The sequence below is a fragment of the Chlorocebus sabaeus genome, chromosome 10 (assembly GCF_047675955.1).
Source record: "Chlorocebus sabaeus isolate Y175 chromosome 10, mChlSab1.0.hap1, whole genome shotgun sequence".
In the NCBI taxonomy this organism is placed as follows: domain Eukaryota; kingdom Metazoa; phylum Chordata; class Mammalia; order Primates; family Cercopithecidae; genus Chlorocebus; species Chlorocebus sabaeus.
This window is the reverse complement of record NC_132913.1, coordinates 90,339,642-90,364,506: the sequence shown is the minus strand read 5'-3', so window position 1 is coordinate 90,364,506 and position 24,865 is coordinate 90,339,642. Positions and strand designations below refer to the sequence as shown.

Sequence of the window (24,865 nt, the reverse complement as noted above, 5' to 3'; positions counted from 1 at the left end):
GAGGATCAAGAAACTACCTGTTAAGTACTATGCTCATTATCTGAGTGATAAAATAATCGGTACATCACACTCCCACAACATGCAATTTACCTGTGTACCAAACCTGCACGCATACTCCCTGAACTTAAAAGCCGGAAAGAAAAAACAAGAAAGAAAGAAACTGTCCTGTATAATGAGACGTATGTCCTATCAGCATGAATATTTAACTGTTAAAAAGAAAAAGTAATCAAGCTTACTGTGAATTAAAGCCAATAAAATACATAATTTGAATAGGTAAATTTCTATAAAAGAAACTGAATCAATAATTGATAACCTTCAAAAATAGAAAGCAATAGGCCCAGATGTTTTACCGGTGAATTTTACCAAACACTTAAAGAAGAAATATGCCAATGCTCTATAACATCTTAAAGAAAACAGAAGCAGAAGGAACATTTCCTGACTCATCCTATAAGACCAGTATTACCCTAATACCAAAACCAGATAAAGATTTTTTTTTCTTTTCTTTTTTTTTGAGACAGAGTTTTGTCTCGTTTTGTCTTGCACAGGCTGAAGTGCAGTGGCGCAATCTTGGCTCACTGCAGCCTCTGTCTCCCGAGTTCAAGCGATTCTCTCTTCTCAGACTCCCGAGTAGCTGGGATTACAGGCGCACACCACAACACCTGGCTAATTTTGTATTTTTAGTAGAGATGGGGTTTTTGGCTAGGCTGGTCTTGAACTCCTGACCTCAGGTGATCCACCTGCCTAGGCCTCCCAAAGTGCTGGGATTACAAGCATGAGCCACCACGCCTGGCAAGATATTTTTAAAAAGGAAAACTATAGAATAATATCTCTTATGACATAAATACAAAAATCTTCAATAAAATATTAGCAAATCAATTCTACAAATATACCAAAAAATCATACACTACAACCAAGTAGGATTTATTACAGGTACACAGGGCTCGTTCAATATGTGAAAATAAATTAATGTAATCCATCACATAAAAAGGCATTAGAATTACATTAGGCATCACATCAACAGAAATTGTATGATCATATCAACAGACACAGAAAAAGCAGGCCAGGCCTGGTGGCTCACACTTGTAATCCCAACACTTTGGGAGGCTGAGGTGGGATCACTTGAGGCCACGAGTTAGAGACTAGCCTGGGCAGTACAGTAAGACTCAGCCTCTATTTATTTAATTAAAAAAAAAAAAAAGGAAAAGGCATTTGATAAAATCCAACACCAATCATGATAAAAACTCTCAACAAACTAGGTAAAGGGGTGACTATTAATTTGATAAAGCACAACTAAAAAAAAACCTACAGCTAGCATCATACTCAATGGTGAAAAACTAGATACTTTTCCCCTAAGATTGGGAACAATGTGAAGATGGCCCCTCTCACCACTCCTATTCAACATAGTATTGAAAGTCCTAGTAAAGCAATAAAACAAAAAAATAAAAATAAAAATAAAAGATATACAGACTGGGAAGAAGATATAAAACTGTCTTTATATGCAGATGACATAACTGTCTTTGTACAAAATCCCAAAGGACAAAAAAAACAAAACAAAACCAAAAACCTACTGGAACTAATAAACAATTCTACCAAGGTATCAAGGTTGCAGGATAAAAGGTTCATACACAAAAGTCAATCACTTTCCTGTATCCCAGCAATGAATGATTAATTAGAGTTTGAAATTTAAAAGCATAATACCAGCCAGGCCCGGGGTCTCATGCCTGAAATTCCAGCATTTTGGGAGGCCAAGGTGGACAGATTACTTGAACCAAGGAGTTTGAGACCAGCTTGGGCAACGTGGCAAAACCCTGTCTCTACTAAAAATACAAAAATTAGCTGGTTGTGGTGGCGTATGCATGTAGTCCCAGCTACTTGGGAGGCTGAGGTGGGAGGATTGCTTGAGCCCAGGAGGTGGAGGTTGTAGTGAGGTGAGATCACATCACTGCACTCCAGCCTGGGTGATAGAGTGAGACCTCATCTCAAAAAAACAAAACAAGACAAAACTCAGCACTATTTATGTTAGCACCAGAGAGAGAAAGAGAGAGAGAGAGAGAGAGAGAGAGAGAGAGACTTAGATATGAATCTAATAAAATAAGCAAAGGAAACATATGAGGAAAACTATAAAATTCTGATGAAAAATATCAAATATCTAAATAAATGGAGAGAGAGTTCATGTTCATAGACCAGGAGGCTAAATATTTTTAAGACGTCAATTTTTCCCAACTTGATCTATACATTCAATAAAATCCCAAACAAAATACAGCAAGTCAGTCCAGGCTGGGTGACAGAGCAAGACCTTGTCTCTAAAAATGGGAAAAAGAAAACAGCAAGTTATATTGTGCATATCAAAAAACTGATTTAAAGTTTATGTGAAAAGGCAAAAGACCTAAGTGAATAACCAGTACAATACTGAAGAACAAAGTTGGAGAACTGATGCAACCCAATTTCAAGACCTGACTTACTGTAAACCTATGATAATCTATTCAAGACAACATGATACTGGCAGGGCATGGTGGCTCACGCCTGTAATCTCACAACTTTGGAAGGCCGAGGCAGGTGGATCACCTGAGGTCAGGATTTTGAGATCAGCCTGGTCAACATGGTGAAACTCTATCTCTACTAAAAATACAAAAATTAGCTGGGCGTGGTTGTGCATGCCTATAGTCCCAGATACTTGGGAGGCTGAGGCATGAGAACTGCTTGAACCCAGGATGCAGAGGTTGCAGTGAGCCAAGATCACGTCACTGCACTCCAGCCTGGACAACAGTGCAAGACTCCATCTCAAAGACAAAAAAAAAAGATAACATGATACTGTCAAAACAAAAACAAACAAACAAAAGAACAGGCCAATAGATTAAAAGAACAGAATAAAGAGACTAGGTATAGATCTGCACAGTCATCTGATCTTTAACAAAAGAATAAAAGCAATTCAGTGGAGAAAGGACAGTCTTTTCAACAAACGGTGCTGGAATAATGGACATCTACATGCAAAAAAAATGAATGTACACACAAACCTTGCACCCTTAAAAAATTAACTCAAAAAGAATCATATAGGCCAGGCGCGGTGGCTCACGCCTGTAATCCCAGCACTTTGGGAGGCTGAGGCAGGCGGATCACAAAGTCAGGAGATCAAGACCATCCTGGCTAACACGTGAAGCCCCATCTCTACTAAAATACAAGAAAAAATTAGCCAGGCATAGTGGCAGGAGCCTGTAGTCCCAACTAACTCGGGAGGCTGAGGCAAGAGAATGGCGTGAACCTGGGAGGCGTAGCTTGCAGTGAGCCAAGATTGCGCCATTGCAGTCCAGCCTGAGACAGAGCAAGACTCCGTCTCAAAAAAAAAAAAAAAAAAAAGAATCATATAACTAAATGTAAAACACAAACTATACAATTCCTGGAAGATAACAGAGGAGAAAACCTAGATGATTTTGGGTATGGCAATGACTTTTTAAATACAACACTAATTTTAACGAAGTCCAGTTTATTATTTCTTTCATGGATCGTGCCTTTAACATTGTATTTTTAAAACTTCTGCTCTCAGTTCGGCGCGCAGGCTCTTGCCTGTAATCCCAGCACTTAGGGAGGCCGAGGCAGGTGGATCACCTGAAGTCAGGAGTTCGAGACCAACCTGGTCACAATGGTGAAACCCTGTCTCTACTAAAAATACAAAAAGTAGCTGGGCGTGGTGGTGCACACCTGTAATCCCAGCTACTCGGGAGGCTGAGGCAGGAGAATCAGTTGAACCCAGGAGATGGAGGTTGCAGTGAGCCGAGATTGCACCACTGCACTCCAGCCTGGGCAACAATAGTGAAACTCTGTCTCAAAAAATAAAAATAAAAAACTTCTGCTCTCTGGAAAAGACAATGTCAAATAAATGAGAAGATGAACTACAAACTGGGAGAAAATATTTGCAAAATACATTCCGATAAAGGCTTTGTATCCCAAATATAAAAATAACGTTTTTTGGTTTTTTTTTTTGAGATGGAGTCTTGCTCTGTTGCCCAGGCTGGAGTGAAGAGGCAGGATCTTGGCTCACTGTAACCTCCACCTCCTGGATTCAAGTGATTCTCCTGGCTCAGCCTCCTGAGTAGCTGTAATTACAGGTGTGCGCCACCACGCCCGGCTAATTTTTTTTTTTTTTTTGTATTTTTAGTAGAGATGGGGTTTCACCATGTTGGTCAGGCTGGTCTCGAACTCCTGATCCCGCAATCCGCCTGCCTCGGCCTCCCAAAGTGCTGGAATTACAGGCGTGAGCCATTGAGCCCAGCCATACAAAGAACTTTTAAAACTCAACAATAAGAACCCAGTTTTAAAAATGTTGAAAAGATACACTTCACCAAAGAAGGCAAAGATGGTAAATGAACATATGAAAACATGCTCAACATCATATGTCATAGGAGAATTGCAAATGAAATGAAAACTTAGGTATCACAAACACCTATTAGAATACCTAAAATAAAACAACCGATGATATCAAATGCTGACAAGGATGCAGGACAGCAGGAATTCTCATTTGTTTTTGCTGGGAATGGAAAATGGTATAGCCACTTTAGGAGATAGTTTGGCAGTTTCTTACAAAGCTAAAACATAGGCTTACCTAGAGAGTGCACTACTATGTATTTACCCAATGGAGCTGGAAACTTATATCCCACAAAAATCTGTACATAAGGCCAAGGCAGGAGGATTGCCTGAGTTCAAGAACAGACTGGGCAACCCACACAAAGAAAAAAACAAATTCCAGTTATCTAACTGATATAATCAAAACTTCTCTGGGCTTAGTGTGAGATTCTAAATATATTTTCTCTATACTGTCTTTGAAAAACATCGCTTTTTCTATACTGTCTTTGAAAAACATTGAAAAAAAATTTTTTGTACTATCTTTGAAAAACACTGAAAAACTTTTACATTTTTAGATGACTAAAAAGCTCTATTTCAATATTATTGTCTAACTTTTAAAATCCACGAACATCTCATAAATATACTAGACAAAGAGCATGGGAGCTAGATACAGTGGCTCACGCCTGTAATTCTGGTGGTTTGGGAGGCCAAGGCAGGAAGATCACTTGAGGGGAGGAGTTCATGACCAGCCTGGGCAACAAGGCAAGACTGTGTCTCTACAAAAACCAAAACAATTTAGCCAGGTGTGATGTCTTGTGCCTGCAGTCCTAGCTACTTACTCAGAGGGCTGAGGTGAGAGGATCACTTGAGCCCAGGAGTTCAAGGGTGCAGTTAGCTCTGATCACATCACTGTACTCCAGGCTGGGTGACAGAGTAAGACCCTCTCAAAACAAAACAAAAGAACATGGGATCGGCTGGGCGCAGTGGCTCACGCCTGTAATCCCAACACTTTGGGAGGCTGAGGCGAGCGGATCACGAGATCAGGAGATCGAAACCATCCTGGCTAACACGGTGAAACCCCGTCTCTAATAAAAATACAAAAAAAAAAAAATTAGCCAGGTATGGTGGTGGGCACCTGTAATCCCAGCTACTTGGGAGGTTGAGGCAGGAGAATGGCGTGAACCTGGGAGGCGGAGCTTGCAGTGAGCCAAGACTGCGCCACTGCAATCCAGTCTGGTGACAGAGCGAGACTCCATCTCAAAAAATATAATAATAATACTAAGATTTTTTGTTTCTAAGAGCTGATTATCCTGATTTTTAAAATTCATTTAACTATTATTTATTGAGTGACTTCCAATGTGCACTGAACAGAAATACAAAAGAACTCTATTAAAACAGGAAACTTTTTACAAAGTTAAATTCAACTGCAAATAAGGTCCTACTGAGGGGCTCATTAAAAATAAAATACCTATTAGGAATATAACTTTTAAAAAATTTATCTTTTTTCTTGCTTTTTTCCTATTAGGAATACAATTTACTATTCTAAAATAAATTGTCAAGAATACGATTTAAATACAGTTTTTCTTTTTTCTTTTTTTTTTGAGACGGAGTTTCACTCATTGCCCAGGCTGGAGTGCAATGGCGCGATCTTGGCTCACTGCAACCTCCACCTCTCAGGTTCAAGCAATTCTCCTGCCTCAGCCTCCTGAGTAGCCGGGATTACAGGCAGGTGCCACCACGCCCGGCTAATTTTGTATTTTTAGTAGAGACGGAGTTTCTCCGTGTTGGTCAGGCTGGTCCTGAACTCCCGACCTCAGGTGATCCACCTACCTTGAACTCCCATAGTGCTGAGATTATGGGTGTGAGGCACTGCACCTGAAATTTTTTTTTTTTTTTTTTGAGACGGAGTCTCGCTCTGTCGCCCAGGCTGGAGTACAGTGGCACGATCTTGGCTCGCTGGAACTTTCGCCTCCCAGGTTCAAGTGATTGTCGTGCCCCAGCCATCTGAGTAGGTAGGATTACAGGCATGCGCCACCATGCCCAGCTAATTTTTTTAATTTTTAGTACAGAACGGGTTTCACCATGTTGGCCAGGCTGGTCTGGAATTCCTGGCCTTGAGTGATCTGCTCGCCTTAGCTTCCCAAAGTGCTGGGATTACAGGTGTGAGCCACTACATCTGGCTTAATTTTCTAAAGTAGACTGAATATTCACTGTCTAAACATGATGACATCAAGATTTTAAAAAATTTCTTAATATTTCTGAGAGCTCTTTGACTTTTAAAATATAAGCATTATTATGATAGATCAATTAAGATTATGAATTTAATTGTCATCGTTACAAAATAAAATGTATTGAATTTCAACTATCCTAAATAATTATTAGCTAGAATCATCAACAATCACTCTACTATTCTGTGATATAGGACCTATTATTATCACCATTTTATAGAAAAAGAAGATGAGGTTCATTGCTCAAAATTATAAGGTTATCATTTATTGAGCATTTACCATAGTAAGGTACTACGCTAAGAGTTTTACCTATATCATTTTATTCAACCCTTTCAACGATGCTGTGATTCAGTTACTTGTTCCAACGTACATATAGGATAGGTGAATAAGTAACTTTCCCAAGATTACAAATATGCTGAGTGGCTAAGCAAGAACTCAAACCTACATGTGTTTATTTCAAAGCCCATACTCTATTATTACAATAGGAACTTTTTCAGGGCAATAAACAAAGCTCCCTTCTGCCTTTATTAGTCAAAAATCCATAGCTTTAAATCTTTTTCTGGATAGGTTAACAAATTAAAGATGTTAAAAGAAATTATTTGTTCCTTTTTGTTTGCAACTTTTGCTGGTTGAAATTTAATTAGAAGCAGTACCCTAACATACAAAAAGCTCTATCTCTGACACCATCCAAAAACTAGAGCTATAACTATGCAGGCATTGTAGCCACTGAAAAAACATTAGGTAGAACAGATTGAGAAGTGGAGTTTAGGAAGGAATTGTAAAAAGTGCCAATAGCTTAGGGGTAAGAATCCCAAATATTCCCAGTTTCCTGACAGGTACTCTGATCTCACTGCAAGTTACCCTTTACTAGCCTAAATTTTTTTTTTTTTTTTTACTTTATTTACTTTTGCTCACTCACTCTGAAATTTCATCAGTAAAATTTTCATTGACATCAATAAGCCCTTTTTCTTAAAAAGAAAAAAACTCTGGAGAGAACATCAGCTATTAACAAATTTGTATAAATTTATGTAAGGATAGATTTCTTCCTTTAAAACGAGTTAAAAAGAGCTACCCTGAGGGAGTGAAAAGTTTTACTTAGGCCGGGAGCAGTGGCTCAAGCCTGTAATCCCAGCACTTTGGGAGGCCGAGACGGGCGGATCACGAGGTCAGGAGATCGAGACCATCCTAGCTAACATGGTGAAACTCCATCTCTACTAAAAAAATACAAAAATTAGCCGGGCGCGGTGGCGGGTGCCTGTAGTCCCAGCTACTCAGGAGGCTGAGGCAGGAGAATGGCGTGAACCCGGGGGGCGGAGCTTGCAGTGAGCTGAGATCCGGCCACTGCACTCCAGCCTGGGGGACAGGGCGAGACTCCGTCTCAAAAAAAAAAAAAAAAAAAAAAAAAAGAAAAGAAAAGTTTTACTTGGAGGTGAGAAAGCAAGTACAGGTGAGACTCAAAGAACTTAGAGGGATTCAGCGGGCCTGCACAGAATGCTGCAGTGAAGACTGAGGGAAGTGTGATTGCCTTAGGTAAGTACACTAGTTAAGAGGTGGTGAGTATGTTGACAGAGAAAGACTGCCAAACACAAACCACCTACTGCAGAATTTTGCCCATATTGGGATTTTGCCAATGGAATAAAAATAACTATATTTTCTACTGCCTTCTGGGAATGAAAATCTATGGGTTAAAGAAGCTTTTTGTGGTTATACTGAGAAAATATTAAAATAGTTTCTATACAGAAAAGTGGGTTTTAAGATGACAATTGACCTAAGCTATTGTTGAAATGGAGATTAAAAGTACATTTTTAAGTTACAGACACACTTTAAAAAAATAATTTGGATGCAGTAAAAAGTATTACTCTTCCTACCTCCTTTCTTCCATCAATTTGCTTTATCTTCTTCAATCCAGACAACTGCAGAGTGACTTAAAACAGCTGATTTTCCCAGCTATCTTGAATGCCAGTACATGCTATAAATTTTTATCCCTAACTGCCAATTAACTCCGTCAAAGTAAACTTTTTTGTTTGTTTGTTTGTTTGAGACAGAGTCTTGCTCTGTCACCCAAGCTGGACTGCAGTGGCACAATCTCAGCTCACTGCAAGCTCCACCTCCTGGGTTCACGCCATTCTCCTGCCTCAGCCTCCAGAGTAGCTGGGACTACAGGTGCCCACCACCATGCCGAGCTAATTTTTTTTGTATGAAGGTTTCACGCTGTTAGCCAGGATGGTCTCGATCTCCTCACCTCGTGATCTGCCCGCCTCAACCTCCCAAAGTGCTGGGATTACAGGTGTGAGCCACCATGACCGGCCCTGTCAAAGTAAAGTTTTTAAGAATGAAGATATTAATATTAAATAACCAGGTATAAAATGTTCTTTCCGAAGATGGCCGAATAGGAACAGCTCCAGCTTCCAGCTCACAGCGCAAGCGACACAGAAGATGGGTGATTTCTGCATTTTCAACTGAGGTACTGGGTTCTTCTCACTGAGGAGTGCCAGACCATCAGTGCTGGTCAGCTGGTACAGCCCGACCAGCGAGAGCTGAAGCAGGGCGAGGCATCGCCTTACCTGGGAAGTGCAAGGGGGAAGGGAATCCCTTTTCCCAGCCAAGGGAAACTGAGACACACAACACCTGGAAAATCGGGAAAATTCCCACCCTAATACTGCACTTTACCACGGGTCTTAGCAAACGGCACACCAGGAGATTATATCCCACACCTGGCCCAGAGGGTCCCAGGACCATGGAGCCTCCCTCATTGCTAGGACAGCAGTCTGAGATCTAACTGCAAGGCAGCAGCAAGGTTGGGGGAGGGGCGCCCGCCATTGCCGAGGCTTAAGTAGATAAACAAAGCCACCAGGAAGCTCGAACTGGGTGGAGCCCACTGCAGCTCAACGAGGCCTGCCTGCCTCTGTAGACTCCACCTCTGGGGACAGGGCATAGCTAAATAAAAAGCAGCAGAAACCTCGGCAGAGGTAAATGACCCTGTCTGACAGCTTTGAAGAGAGCAGTGGTTTTCCCAGCACGGACGTTGAGATCTGAGAATGGACAGACTGCATGCTTAAGTGGGTCCCTGACCCCTGAGTAGCCTAACTGGGAGACATACCCCACTAGGTGCAGACTGACACCTCACACCTCACACAGCTGGGCACATCTCTGAAACGAAGTTTCCAGAGCAAGAATCAGATAGCAACACTCACTGTTCAGCAATACTGTATCTTCTGCAGCCTCCACTGCTGATACCCAGGCAAACAGCATCTGGAGTGGTCCTCAAGCAAACTCCAACAGACCTGCAGCTGAGGGTCCTGACTGTTAGAAGGAAAACCAACAAACAGAAAGGACACCCACACCAAAACCCCATGAGTACGTCACCATCATCAAAGACCAAAGGAAGATAAAGCCACAAAGATGGGGGAAAAGCAGGGTAGAAAAGCTGGAAATTCAAAAAATCAGAGTGCATCTCTCCCTCCAAAGGAATTCAGTTCATCACCAGCAAATGATCAAAGTTGGAAGGAGAATGACTTTGACGAGTTGAGAGAAGGCGGCTTTGGTCAATCAAACTTCTCAGAGCTAAAGGAGGAACTACGTACCCAGCGCAAAGAAACCAAAAATCTTGAAAAAAGAATGGAAGAATGGATAACTAGAATAATCAATGCAGAGAAGGCCATAAACGAACTGATAGAGATAAAAACCATGACACGAGAATTACGTGACAAATGCACAAGCTTCAGTAACCGACTCGATCAACTGGAAGAAAGAGTATCAATGATTGAAGATCAAATGAATGAAATCAAGCGAGAAGAGAAGTGTAAAGAAAAAAGAAGAAAAAGAAATGAACAAAGCCTTCAACAAATATGGGATTATGTGAAAAGACTAAATCTACATCTGATCGGTGTGCCTGAAAGTGACGGGGAAAATGGAACCAAGTTGGAAAACACTCTTCAGGATATCATCCTGGAGAACTTCCCCAATCTAGTAAGGTAGGCCAACATTCAAATTCAGGAAATACAGAGAACGCCACAAAGATACTCCTCCAGAAGAGCAACTCCAAGACACATAATTGCCAGATTCACCAAAGTCAAAATGAAGGAAAAAATATTAAGGGCAGCCAGAGAGGAAGGTCAGGTTACACACAAAGGGAAGCCCATCAGACTAAGAGCGGATCTCTCTGCAGAAACTCCACAAGCCAGAAGAGAGTGGGGGCCAATATTCAACATTCTTAAAAGAATTTTCAACCCAGAATTTCATATCCAGCCAAATTAAGTTTCATCAGTGAAGAAGAAATAAAATCCTTTACAGACAAGCAAATGCTTAGAGATTTTGTCACCACCAGGCCTGCCCTACAAGAGACCCTGAAGGAAGCACTAAACATGGAAAGGAACAACTGGTACCAGCCACTACAAAAACATGCCAAAATGTAAAGACCATCGATGCTAGGAAGAAACAACATCAACTAATGAGCAAAATAACCAGCTAATATCATAATGACAGGATCAAGTTCACACATAACAATATTAACCTTAAATGTAAATGGACTAAATGATCCAATTAAAAGACACAGACTGGCAAATTGGACGAAGAGTCAAGACCCATCAGTTTACTGTATTCAGGAGACCCATCTCACATGCAGAGACACACACAGGCTCAAAACAAAGGGATGGAGGAAGATCTACCAAGAAAATGGAAAACAAAAAAAAAGCAGGGGTTGCAATCCTAGTCTCTGATAAAACAGACTTTAAACCATCAAAGATCAAAAGAGACAAAGAAGGCCATTAAATAATGGTAAAGGGATCAATTCAACAGGAAGAGCTAACTATCCTAAATATATATGCACCCAATACAGAAGCACCCAGGTTCATAAAGCAAGTCCTTAGAGACTTACAAAGAGACTTAGACTCCCATACAATAATAATGAGAGACTTTAACACGCCACTGTCAACATTAGACAGATCAACGAGACAGAAAGTTAACAAGGATATCCAGGAATTGAACTCAACTCTGCACCAAGCAGACCTAATAGACATCTACAGAACTCTCCACCCCAAATCAACAGAATCTACATTCTTCTCAGCACCACATCGCACTTATTCCAAAATTGACCACGTAGTTGGAAATAAAGCACTCCTCAGCAAATGTAAAAGAACACAAATTATAACAAACTGTCTCTCAGACCACAGTGCAATCAAACTACAACTCAGGACTAAGAAACTCAATCAAAACCGCTCAACTACATGGAAACTGAACCACCTGCTCCTGAATGAGTACTGGGTACATAACGAAATGAAGGCAGAAATAAAGATGTTCTTTGAAACCAATGAGAACAAAGACACAACATACCAGAATCTCTGGGACACATTTAAAGCAGTGTGTAGAGGGAAATTTATAGCACTAAATGCCCACAAGAGAAAGCAGGAAAGATCTAAAATTGATATCCTAACATCACAATTAAAAGAACTAGAGAAGTAAGAGCAAACACATTCAAAAGCTAGCAGAAGGCAAGAAACAACTAAGATCAGAGCAGAACTGAAGGAGATAGAGACACAAAAAACCTCCAAAAAAATCAATGAATCCAGGAGCTGATTTTTTGAAGGATCAACAAAACAAATAGACTGCTAGCAAGACTAATAAAGAAGAAAAGAGAGAAGAATCAAATCGACGCAATAAAAAATGATAAAGGGGATATCACCACTGACCCCACAGAAATACAAACTACCATCAGGGATACTATAAATACCTCTACGGAAATAAACTAGAAAACCTAGAAGAAATGGATAATTTCCTGGACACTTACACTCTCCCAAGACTAAACCAGGAAGAAGTTGAATCCCTGAATAGACCAATAGCAGGCTCTGAAACTGAGGCAATAATTAAGAGCCTACCAACCAAAAAAAGTCCAGGACCAGACGGATTCACAGTCGAATTCTACCAGAGGTACAAGGAGGAGCTGGTACCATTCCTTCTGAAACTATTCCAATCAATAGAAAAAGAGGGAATCCTCCCTAACTTATTTTAGGAGGCCAACATCATCCTGATACCAAAGCCTGGCAGAGACACAACAAAAAAAGAGAATTTTAGACCAATATCCCTGATGAACATCGATGCAAAAATCCTCAATAAAATATTGGCAAACCAAATCCAGCAGCACATCAAAAAGCTTATCCACCACAATCAAGTGGGCTTCATCCCTGGGATGCAAGGCTGGTTCAACATACGCAAATCAATAAACGTAATCCAGCAAATAAACAGAACCAAAGACAAAAACCACATGATTATCTCAATACATGTAGAAAAGGCCTTTGACAAAATTCAACAGCCCTTCATGCTAAAAACTCTCAATAAATTCGGTATTGATGGAACGTATGTCAAAACAATAAGAGCAATTCATGACAAACCCACAGCCAATATCACACTGAACAGGCAAAAACTGGAAGCATTCCCTTTGAAAACTGGCACAAGACAGGGATGCTCTCTCTTACCACTCCTATTCAACACAGTGTTGGAAGTTCTGGCTAGGGCAATCAGGCAAGAGAAAGAAATAAAGAGTATTCAGTTAGGAAAAGAAGAAGTCAAATTGTCCCTGTTTGCAGATGACATGATGGTATATTTAGAAAACCCTCATTGTCTCAGCCCAAAATCTCCTTAAGCTGATAAGCAACTTCAGCAAAGTCTCAGGATACAAAAACAATAGGCAAAAATCACAAGCATTCTTATGCACCAGTAACAGACAAACAGAGAGCCAAATCATGAATGAACTCCCATTCACAATAGCTTCAAAGAGAATAAAATACCTAGGAATCCAACTTACAAGGGAAGTAAAGGACCTCTTCAGGGAGAACTACAAACCACTGCTCAGTAAAATAAAAGAAGGCACAAACAAATGGAAGAACATTCCATGCTCATGGACAGGAAGAATCAATATTGTGAAAATGGCCATACTGCCCAAGGTAATTTATAGATTCAATTCCATCCCCATCAAGCTACCAATGACTTTCTTCAAAGAATTGGAAAAAACCGCTTTAAAGTTCATATGGAACCAAAAAAGATCCCGCATTGCCAAGACAATCCTAAGTCAAAAGAACAAAGCTGGAGGCATCACGCTACCTGACTTCAAACTATACCACAAGGCTACAGTAACCAAAACAGCATGGTACTGGTGCCAAAACAGATACAGACCAATGGAACAAACAGAACCCTCAGAATGGGGTTGTTTGTTTTTTTCTTGTAAATTTGTTTGAGTTCTTTGTAGGTTCTGGATATTAGCCTTTACCCCATCCAAAAGTGGGCAAAGGATATGAACAGACATTTCTCAAAAGAAGACATTCATACAGCCAACAGACACATGAAAAAATGCTCATCATCACTGGCCATCAGAGAAATGCAAATCAAAACCACAATGAGATACCATCTCACACCAGTTAGAATGGCGATCATTAAAAAGTCAGGAAACAACAGGTGCTGGAGAGGATGTGGAGAAATAGGAACACTTTTACACTGTTGGTGGGATTGTAAACTAGTTCAACCATTATGGAAAACAGTATGGCGATTCCTCAAGGATCTAGAACTAGATGTACCATATGACCCAGCCATCCCATTACTGGGTATATACCCAAAGGATTATAAATTATGCTGCTATAAGGACACATGCACATGTATGTTTATTGCAGCACTATTCACAATAGCAAAGACTTGCAATCAACCCAAATGTCCATCAGTGACAGATTGGATTAAGAAAATGTGGCACATATACACCATGGAATACTATGCAGCCATAAAAAAGGATGAGTTTGTGTCCTTTGTAGGGACATGGATGCAGCTGGAAACCATCATTCTTAGCAAACTATTACAAGAACAGAAAACCAAACACCGCATGTTCTCACTCGTAGGTGGGAACTGAACAATGAGATCACTTGGACTCGGGAAGGGGAACATCACACACCGGGGCCTATCATGGGGAGCGGGGAGGGGGGAGGGATTGCATTGGGAGTTATACCTGATGTAAATGACGAGTTGATGGGTGCAGCACACCAACATGGCACAAGTATACATATGTAGCAAACCTGCACGTTGTGCACATGTACCCTACAACTTGAAGTTTAATAATAATAAATAAATTAAAAAAAAAAAAAAAAAAAAAGAACCCTCAGAAATAACACCACACATCTACAGTCATCTGATCTTTGACAAACCTGACAAAAATAAGAAATGGGGAAAGGATTCCCTAGTTAATAAATGGTGCTGGGAAAATTGGCTAGCCATAAGTAGAAAGCTGAAACTGGATCCTTTCCTTACTCCTCATACGAAAATTAATTCAAGATGGATTCGAGACTTAAATGTTAGACCTAGTACCATAAAATCCCTAGAAGAAAACCTAGGTAATACCATTCAGGACATAGGCATGGGCAAGGACTTCACGTCTAAAACACCAAAAGCAACAGCAACAAAAGCCAAAATTGACAAATGGGATCTAATTAAACTAAAGAGCTTCTGCACAGCAAAAGAAACTACCATCAGAGTGAACAGGCAACCTACACAATGGGAGAAAATCTTTGCAATCTACTCATCTGACAAAGGGCTAAGATTGCGCCACTGCACTCCAGCCTGGGCGACAGAGCGAGACTCCGTCTCAAAAAAAAAAAAAAAAAAAAAAAAAAAAAAAAAAAAAGACCTCAAACAAATTTACAAGAAAAAAGCAAACAATCCTATCAAAAAGTGGGCGAAGGATATGAACAGACACTTCTCAAAAGAAGACATTTATGCAGCCAACAGACACATGAAAAAATGCTCATCATCACTGGCCTTCAGAGAAATGCCAATCAAAACCACAATGAGATACCATCTCACACCAGTTAGAATGGCGATCATTAAAAAGTCAGGAAATAACAGGTGCTAGAGAGTATGTGGAGAAATAGGAACACTTTTACACTGTTGGTGGGATTGTAAACTAGTTCAACCATTGTGGAAAACAGTATGGCGATTCCTCAAGGATCTAGAACTAGAAATACCATATGACCCAGCCATCCCATTACTGGGTATATACCCAAAGGATTATAAATCATGCTGCTATAAAGACACATGCACACGTATGTTTATTGCGGCACTATTCATGATAGCAAAGACTTGGAATCAACCCAAATGTCCATCAGTGACAGACTGGATTAAGAAAATGTGGCACATATACACCATGGAATACTATGCAGCCATAAAAATGGATGAGTTCATGTCCTTTGTAGGGACATGGATGAAGCTGGAAACCATTATTCTCAGCAAACTATCGCAAGAACAGAAAACTAAACACCACATGTTCTCACTCATCGGTGGGAATTGAACAATGAGATCACTTGGACACAGGAAGGGGAATATTATACACCAGGGCCTATTGGTGGGGAGCGGGGAGGGGTGGCACTGGGAGTTATACCTGATGTAAATGATGAGTTGATGGGTGCTGACAAGTTGACGGGTGCAGCACACCAACATGGCACACGTATACATATGTAACAAACCTGCACGTTGTGCACATGTACCCTAGAACTTAAAGTATAATTTAAAAAAAAGTTTTTTTCCAACTGATAAACATAAATTGAACAAAATATCTTATACAAAGGGTAATTTGACTTTTTAAATATGTAATAGACAATAGTTAACTTTTTACTTTCAATTAGTTAAAAAACATTACCTTCAGATAGTGGGTCAGGTTTAAATTCCAGGCCTCAAGCATTCTACTACCCCCAGAAATGTCCTTTCTTGTCCACCGAAGTTCTTTCTTTGGGGGCACTAAATCATGATAGCTATAGCTTCATTTATGTGAAAGCTTTAATTGGGTCTTCACAGCAGCATTTTCTGTGTAATGAGAAGGTATTTAATGTATATTTTATTTTTCCACACATAAAGAAATGCATTAGATTTTGTTATGAAGGTTTTATTTTCATAACAAATGAAATTGATGGTGGTAGAACCATCAATTGACTCAGTTGAAAAGAACTAAAGACAAGGACTGACTTTACAGATAACTGCATGTATCTTGGGACAGATGACAATCTGTGCCTGTTTCCTTGTCTAAAATGAGGGATTTGGAATATTTAAATTCTCACATATTATAACTATCACTGAAACAAAGATGTCTAGCAAATTACATTTTCATCAATGAAAATATTTACTATTACAGCATCTTTTGGAGCCACAAGAAGCTTGAAAATAAAAGCTCTTCTCCCTACACCCTACCTCCCAAACCCTAGAATTGACTGGCTTATTTCTTAAACAAGAAGTATTACAATTAGATAAAGAGAGCAAAAAAGAAAATATTAAATATGGAGCCTAAAGTTAATGATTGGATTTCAGAAAACACACTAAAGCATTACATTTTGCTGGCAAATTGTTTTCTAGAATGTTTTGTTATCACATTTAAAAAGTGGATTTTATCTTATACGGAATGCATCTGTAAAATTAGTAGCTCAGTGTTTTTATTTTAGGAAGAAAAGGCTTTTTGTTGTTTTTATACAGTGAATGTATGGCAGAGGGGTAGAGATTATTCAGATTTTTGTCATATCTCTTTCAAGGACCATACTTGGGCCATTGCTGTTATGATCTTATTCAACAGCAATTCTATCAGTTCAAAATTTTGGAGGTAATTTCTTATGTGTAATATACAAAAAAAAAAAAAAAAGGTCTTAGCATCCAATCATGTTGTTGGGTATCCTTCATAGACTTCTGTGTATTAAAACATTATTGTTAAAACCAGTAATCTGAGAATAAATCCCCAAACAGGATAATTAAAGAGAAAGCAGCTTGAAGTTGAGTTTAATTCTAGGTATCTTGGTTAAGATCCTAAGATGTAAAACATCTTTAAATCTATTCATTATCAGCGCCAGATCTTAACTACATTAAAAAATATTGCTCAGCTGGGTGCCGGTAGCTCACACCTGTAATCTCAGCACTTTCGGAGGCCAAGGTGGGCAGATCACGAAGTCAAGAGATGGAGACCATCCTGGTCAAAATGGTGAAACCCCATCTCTACTAAAAATACAAAAAAAAAATTAGCTAGGTTGGGATGGTGCGTGCCTGTATTCCTAGATACTACGGAGGTTGAGGCAGGAAAATTGCTTGAACCTGGGAGGTGCAGGTAACAGGGAGCCAAGATAGCACCACTACACTCCAGCCTGGCAACAGAGCGAGACTCTGTTTCAAAAATCAATAAATAAAATAAAAAAAAAAAAAAAAAAAAAAAACCAAAAATCAATCAATAAATAAATATTGCTCAAAAGTACTTTGGAAAATAAAATTTACCTCATCTTTTAGAGGTAGGTAAATGACATTCCTTTTATAGTATGTACAAAATTACTATGAATTGGTGACAAAAATGAAATCAAGACTAATTCACAAATATTTTAATAGGATAATTTAAAGGATCAGTTTTTAAAGTTATGCTAAACATCGAAATTTTAAATGTATGCCAATATATATAAACAACCTACATTAATTTTTAAATTTTCTGCTGGATGCAGTGGCTTATGCCTGCAATCCCAGCACTTTGGGAGGCTAAGGTGGGTGGATCTCGAGGTCAGGAGTTGGGAGGCCAGCCTGGCAAACATAGTGAAATCCTGTCTCTACTTAAAAAAAAAAAAAAAAAAAAAAACAGGCCAGGTGTGGTCGCTCATGCCTGTAATCCTAGCACTTTGGGGGGCCGATCAGATGGATCAGAAGGTCAGGAGATCGAGACCATCCTGGCCACATGATGAAACCCTGTGTCTACTAAAAATACTGAAAATTAGCTGGGCATGGTTGCATGTGCCTGTAATCCCAGCTACTTGGAAGGTTGAGGCAGGAGAATCGCTTGAACCAGAGAGTCAGAGGTTGCAGTGAGCCAGGATTGCACCATTGCATTCCAGCCTGGCAACAGAGCCAGACTCCATCTCAAAAAGAAAACAACAACAAAAAATACAAAAATCAGCCAGGAGTGGTGGCAGAAGCCTGTTATCCCAGCTATTGCGGAGGCTGAAGCATGGATCACTTGAACCCAGAGGCAGAGGTTGCAGTGAGATGAGATCATGCCACTGCACTTCAGCCTGGGCAACAGAGCAAGACTCCATCTCAGCCAGTGCAGTGGCTCACGCCTGTAATCCTAGCACTTTGGGAGGCTGAGGTGGGAAGACCACGAGGTCAGGGGATCGAGACCATCCTGGCCAACATGGGGAAACCCCGTTTCTACTAAAATACAAAAAATTAGCCAGGCGTGGTGGCAGGCACCTGTAGTCTCAGCTACTCGGGAAGCTGAGGCAGGAGAATCACTTCAACTTGGGAGACCAAGGTTGTAGTGAGCCGAGATGGCGCCACTGCACTCCAGCCTGGCAACAGAGGGAGACTGGAAAAAACCAAAAAACCACAACAAAAAAAATCCCTCCATCTCAAAAAAAAAAAAAAAAAAAAGCACTTTTTAATTTTCAGGGAAAAAAAATCTAAGGCTGGTGTTCACAATGCCAACTTTATTTATGGTTTGTTCTCCCTATAACCTTCCCTGTAATCCATTTCTACCCATTTTTTACTTTGCACAAACAAACTTCTTTTTACCTCTTTGCTCTTTGAGAGTTTTTTTTTTTTTTGAAATCGAGTTTTGCTCTTTTCGCCCACGCTGGAGTGAAATGGCGCTATCTTCACTCACCGCAAACTCCACCTCCCGGGTACAAGCGATTCTCCTGCCTCAGTCTCCCGAGTAGCTCGGATTATAGGCAGCCGCCACCACGCCTGGCTAATTTTTGTATTTTTAGTAGAGACGGGGTTTCACCATGTTGGTCAGGCTGGTCTTGAACTCCTGACCTCAGCTGATCCGCCTGCCTCAGCCTCCCAACGTGCTGGAATTAGGCTGCTCTTTGAGAGCTTTACAGATTTATTTAATCCTTACAATGACTCTGAGGTAGATCTTTTTTGTCTCTGTTTGTAGACAAGAAAACTGGAACTGTCAAGAAACTTGCTTAAGATAGAGTGCATTAGGTTTGGATTCATAACCAAACTGGAAAAAAAGAAAAACACAAAAAACAATTAGGACTCCAGAGCCCTACAGAGTCTTTGTATCCTACCATACTGTGGCATTATATGGATATAAAACAAGAAACTTTAAGAGAAATGTATTTTCCAAACTGTGGTTCTCCAGATAACAATGTGTCTCCATGAAGACCATATAGTAAATACATCTCATAAAAAATGATTACCAACCAAAAGCTTGCAATTAATGTTCCAAGTAAAGAAAAAGACTCAAAGTAAAAGCATCAGCTATCCCAGGTACTGCTTGGAGGCAACACCAAACATGACACATAAATCATTGCTGAAAAAAACTGTAAAACATAATGCTGGGTATTTACTTATATTGAATGCTAAAACTAATCTTTCCTTAACTAAAGGTCTCCGTCAAATGAAAAATATATTTTAGTCAAGTCAGGACTTCTGTTTTGCGAACTGAAAGTCTTACATTATTAAGCATATATTCAGGTTCTTTATTTTCCTGATCTTAATTTTCAATTCAAATTAAGATCAAACTATATTGACCCTGTCAGGTACTGTATATTCTCATTTTGATAAATTTCAAATTAATGATAAAAATGAATTAACCTGCTGATCAATTATATTTTATATATATTTTAACCAATGATATATTATCAATAAGTACAGATTCAATGGCAAGATTTCATTAAGAAAGCGTTTCAAGCTTCAGGTGCCCATGACTTGTTTAATGTGTAAATCCTCACCACTACAATAACCACATAGTTAAACGACCATCATTTCCATTAGCAAGCCCAAGCCTAATAACTGATCTCCTGGACTTCAGCACAGAGGTTTTCTACTTTTATTCCTCCACTCAATGTGGCTATTCTCCCTTACCCATTCATGCTGGCAAAGCTTCTAGTTAAACTGGAATTGGTAACTATTATGATAATAATTTAACATATACTGAGTGCTTCCGATGCCGCAGTTAATTCTTACAGTTGATAAAAGTGTGGCACAGAAAGGTTAATCAAGTAGCAGAGGCAGGATTTGAACCCAGGAATTCTGGTTCCAGGGCCCGCATTCCGACCGACAAAGGTGAGTAAACTGAAAAGAATCCTACTTTGTAATTGCTCTCTAATAAAAATTATTGTTTTCTTCCAATTGTTTAAATCTCTTCTCATTCTCTATTTAAATATTAGTTTATTTAAATATGAGGCGTCTACCTTACAGTAGGACATCTTTAAACAACGTAAAAAAGGAAAGCTTTAGTTGTCTTCACCTGCACACATACCGCTCTGCCCACAAATTTTGCAATCCAGTTCTGCCTGATTCTAAACTGCTTGTCTCTTGAAGCGAATGCCTTAAAAAGTGACATTGGGATCAGGATAGTTATCTCCATCCATCCTCCCTCAGCAACACAACTATATTCGAGTAATTCTTGGGAATATTGAGAACAAGACATAGGCCTTTGGGTAACTTCAGCACAAAAAAGGCAAAAAGTCGGGGAGAAGGTGTGGGAGGATGATTTTCTCCTTCTAAACATAAGGTATAAAAGGGCTCAGAAAGAGAAAAAGAACCCTAAAAAGCAAGGTGCGGGTAGGCGTGAGGGACCACACATTGGGCGCTCCCCCCAAGGGGTCCCGCTCCTTCTCCGCGGCGATGGCGCGTCCTTGGGCTCAGCAACCCTCCTCAAGACACCTAACCTCCTCCTTCTCCAGCCTGTCCCTCTGGGGCCTGCGAGCCCCGTCCCAGGCCGGGGGTCGGAAGCCCTGCCATGTAGGACCCCGAAAAGGCTCTCCGGCTTGGCGCGGAGGGCGCCGCCAGTGACCGGCTACGGCTGGGGGCGGGGGCCGGCAGTTGCTCGGAGCTTCGGCGGGTCAGGAGGTGACGGGAGGAGGAGGAGGAGGCAGGAGGAAGAAAGGGGGGGGGTTCGGAGGTAGCGTCTGGTAGGTCTGCGCAGACAGCGCTGCCAAACCTCTGACTCCCCCAGTCCTGCCGCCGCCAATAGCCCCACAAGGCCAGATGGGAAGTCCGCCGGAGCAGAGGGGAGAAAATTCAAAACGAGTCTACTCAACCTCGTCTTGGCTCCGAGGCCCCGCCATGGAGACCAGCATAATGCGCAGGCGCACCCCACCGGGAACGCGCAGCGCAGTCCCACGAGAGTAAGACCACTGTCGGCCACCGTCGACCGTTTCCTCTCCCATTGGTTCTTTTTTTCGTATTTCCGCCTTTCTCCTCTCTCTAAAACCCGCAGTTAGAGGCGAGACTTAGGAAAAATCTCTGCCGAGTGAGACTCTGGTTGGCAATGTGTATGAGAAAAAAAAAAAAAAACTGGCAAGGCGTTAGTCAAGAAAGGCTGAAGACAGAGGAAATTTGATATCTGGCTGGAATCTGGAGGATTTAATGCAAATAAGATATTCTGAGGGCAGCGTGGCAGTAAAAGACTACAATTCCCAGTGGTCACAGCGTTTGAGAAGCGATGCTTTCTGAGACTTGTAGTAACTAGGAGCTGTGTTTGAACTACCCAGGCTCAGGACAGCCTCTTGAAAAAAAAATTTTTATTAATAAAGCGGATTTGAGTGGGATCTTTTTCCTAATCGATAACAGGCCCACATGTATGGGAAGAATTCTAACAATGATTAAAGGGACGTGCTACCTTTAAGAATATGCTTTTCTAATCGATGACTCCTAAATCTAGGAGTAGGTAGTCGATGTTTGTGGTCTGGCCGTCTGTTGAAGGGCAGCCTCGTGCTTTCTGCGGAGGAGACCGGAGGAGAGAAAGCAGAGTCCAGGCTTAGACTGCAGCTCCTCGCTTACCTGTGCAGTCTAATTTTGTGCTGCCTCTTTGTAGTCGTACAAGACAGGAGCTCCCTGTTGTGGGTCTGCTAACCGACGTTTCCGTGGGCAAGTCGTGTGTACTCGGCATGGCTCAGCTCCAAACACGCTTCTACACTGATAACAAGAAGTAAGTAAGCGTTCCACCCTTCGCTCCCTTCCCCAGTTCCTTTCCGACCACCCGTTTGGTATGACCTTGCGGATCCCTGGTTGTTTCTGCTGTCATCCCCACCCTTTTTTCTGAGATTATCTCCTTTCTAACCGGCTTCGCAGGCTCTATATAATTTGAATTGTGAGTGTGGAGGAGACTGATGGGCTTCAGGTTTGCTTTCTCAATGAAACATTTTATATGTGTAATTTAAAATGAACAGTGGGCCTTGTCGTTATAGAGTGTCTGCTAGTGGTGGTTCACAGTTTTTGAAAACATGTCTTTTTTTTTTTTTTTAAAGTAGGTGATAGAAGATGCTTTTCTAAACCAGGTTAGAAAGTGGAGCTCTGACCATGGGGTTATGGTAGAGTTGGTTTTTGATAAGTATGAAATCGATTTAGTTACTGATTTATTTTTATATATACATGTATATACTATAAATACATTATATACTTTATCATGTATATATAAGTCGCATTAATATATAAACGTAAACATATTTACCATTTTTATATATCTATATAGGTATATAAACATTTTAACCAGTGGTCTCAAGGTCTGTTAGCATTCATTCGAAAACTAATTATATGCTGCCTTGTGGTATATATTGCATTGTTAGTTTTCTTTGTGTTTGCCTGGTCTCTTCCAACTATATTGGAAGTCTCTTGAGGGCAGGGACTATATATTAAGCTTCTTGGATTGGCTGAGTCAACAAAACATGTCACATTTTTCAGTGAAAATGATAATACATATTTGTTGTGTTAATAAGCTAAAGTTAGCCATAAACTAGGAAACTCCCACCTGAGTTATACCTATGGTTTTGTTTGTAGCTTTATGAGGAGAGCTAGTAAATAATCTTCTTTCCTCTTGTATTGTTGCTGAAAGTATACGTAAATCGTATCATCAATGCACCTGAGTATATGTACTTATATACAGAGCCTTAATACTTCTCTAGGAATGTGGTGATGCATTAACATAACCACTGTGTATTTTAATTGAAAGAAGGTTTTTTTGTTTTTCTTAAAATAACATTTTTTGAAATATTTGGGGCTTTTGTTTGTTTGTTTGTTTTGGTTTTTTGGAGACAGAGTCTCACTCTGTTGCCCAGGCTGGACTGCAGTGGAGGGATCTTGGCTCACTGCAACCTCCGTCTCCCGGGCTCAAACAGTCTTCCTACCTCAGCCTACCGAGTAGCTGGAATTACAGGCATATACCACCAAGCCTGGCTAATTTTTGTATTTTTAGTAGAGCCAAGAATTTGCATTGGTGGCCATGCTGGTCTCGAACTCCTGGCCTCAAGTGATCTGCCCACCTCGGTCTCCCAAACTCCTGGAATTACAGGCATGACCCACTGCATCCAGCCTTGAGGTAATTGTTGATTGACATGAAGTTGTAAGAGATAATAGGCCACAGTGTTTTAACCCCTGAAATGAATGGATACATGTCATATGTGTGTTTGAATTTAGGCCCTCCAAAAGGTTAAAAAACATAGAAATTAAAAATCTTTGCAGGGCACTGTGGCTCATGTCTGTAATCCCAGCAGTTTGGGAGGCCAAGGAAGGCAAATTGCTTATCTCAGAAGTTTGAGACCAGCCTGAGCAACATGGTGAATCAGGAGTTTGAGACCAGCCTGAGCAACACGGTGAAACCCCCTCTCTACCAAAAATATGAAAACTTAGCCAGGCATGGTGGTGCCCACCTGTGGTCCCAGCTACTTGAGAGGCTGAGGTGGGAGGATCGCTTGAGCCTGAGAGGCAGAGGTTGCAGTGAGCCAGGATCAGTTCAACGGTACTCCAGCCTGGCAAACATAGTGAGACTCTGTCTCAAAAAAAAAAAAGATAAATAAAGTTCTTGCTTTTTCTTTTTGCTTAATATTTTGGTCAGTAAAATGGTGTGGTGGGGGGCTAATATAATTGTCAAACACACAAGAATATACATATATGTGAATTATATACATAAATGTATAGCTATAGGCTTATTGCTTAAAGTGTGGTTTGAGGATCATCAGCACCATATTTGCAGAGTTCTGCAACTGTCACCACAGTCAATTTTAGAACATTTTTCATCGTCCTTGAGCTGTTTGTTAAATAATACCCCCAGCCCTAGGCAACCACTGATCTGCTTTCTAGCTCTGTAACTTTATCTCTTCTGGACATTTTGTATAAATGGAATTATATAATGTGATCTTTTGTGACTGGCTTCTTTCACTTACTATGATTTTTAAAAAATGGTTTAATTATGTCATAGTATATATTAGCACTTCATTCCTTTTTATGGCCAAATAATAGGCCATTAAATGGATGTACCACATTTTTCCATTCATCAGCTGGTGGACGTTTAGGTTGTTTAT

At 40.4% G+C, this 24,865-nt stretch overlaps 2 protein-coding genes across 2 annotated transcripts in view; one reads left to right on the top strand and one right to left on the bottom strand.

The window, feature by feature from the left end:
• The window catches only part of CARF (calcium responsive transcription factor), an 85,053-nt gene extending 63,426 nt beyond the window's left edge, over nt 1–21,627 (bottom strand). Inside the window, 1 exon segment of the mRNA XM_073019940.1 lies at nt 21,608–21,627. The gene's annotated coding sequence lies outside the window, so the exon portion shown is untranslated.
• A 140-nt stretch (nt 21,628–21,767) lies between these two features.
• The window catches only part of WDR12 (WD repeat domain 12), a 36,717-nt gene continuing 33,619 nt past the window's right edge, over nt 21,768–24,865 (top strand). The window contains exon 1 of the mRNA XM_038001731.2: nt 21,768–22,497. Coding sequence (XP_037857659.1) covers nt 22,457–22,497 — 41 coding nt within the window. The 5' untranslated portion in view covers nt 21,768–22,456. The remainder of the gene's footprint in view (nt 22,498–24,865) is intronic.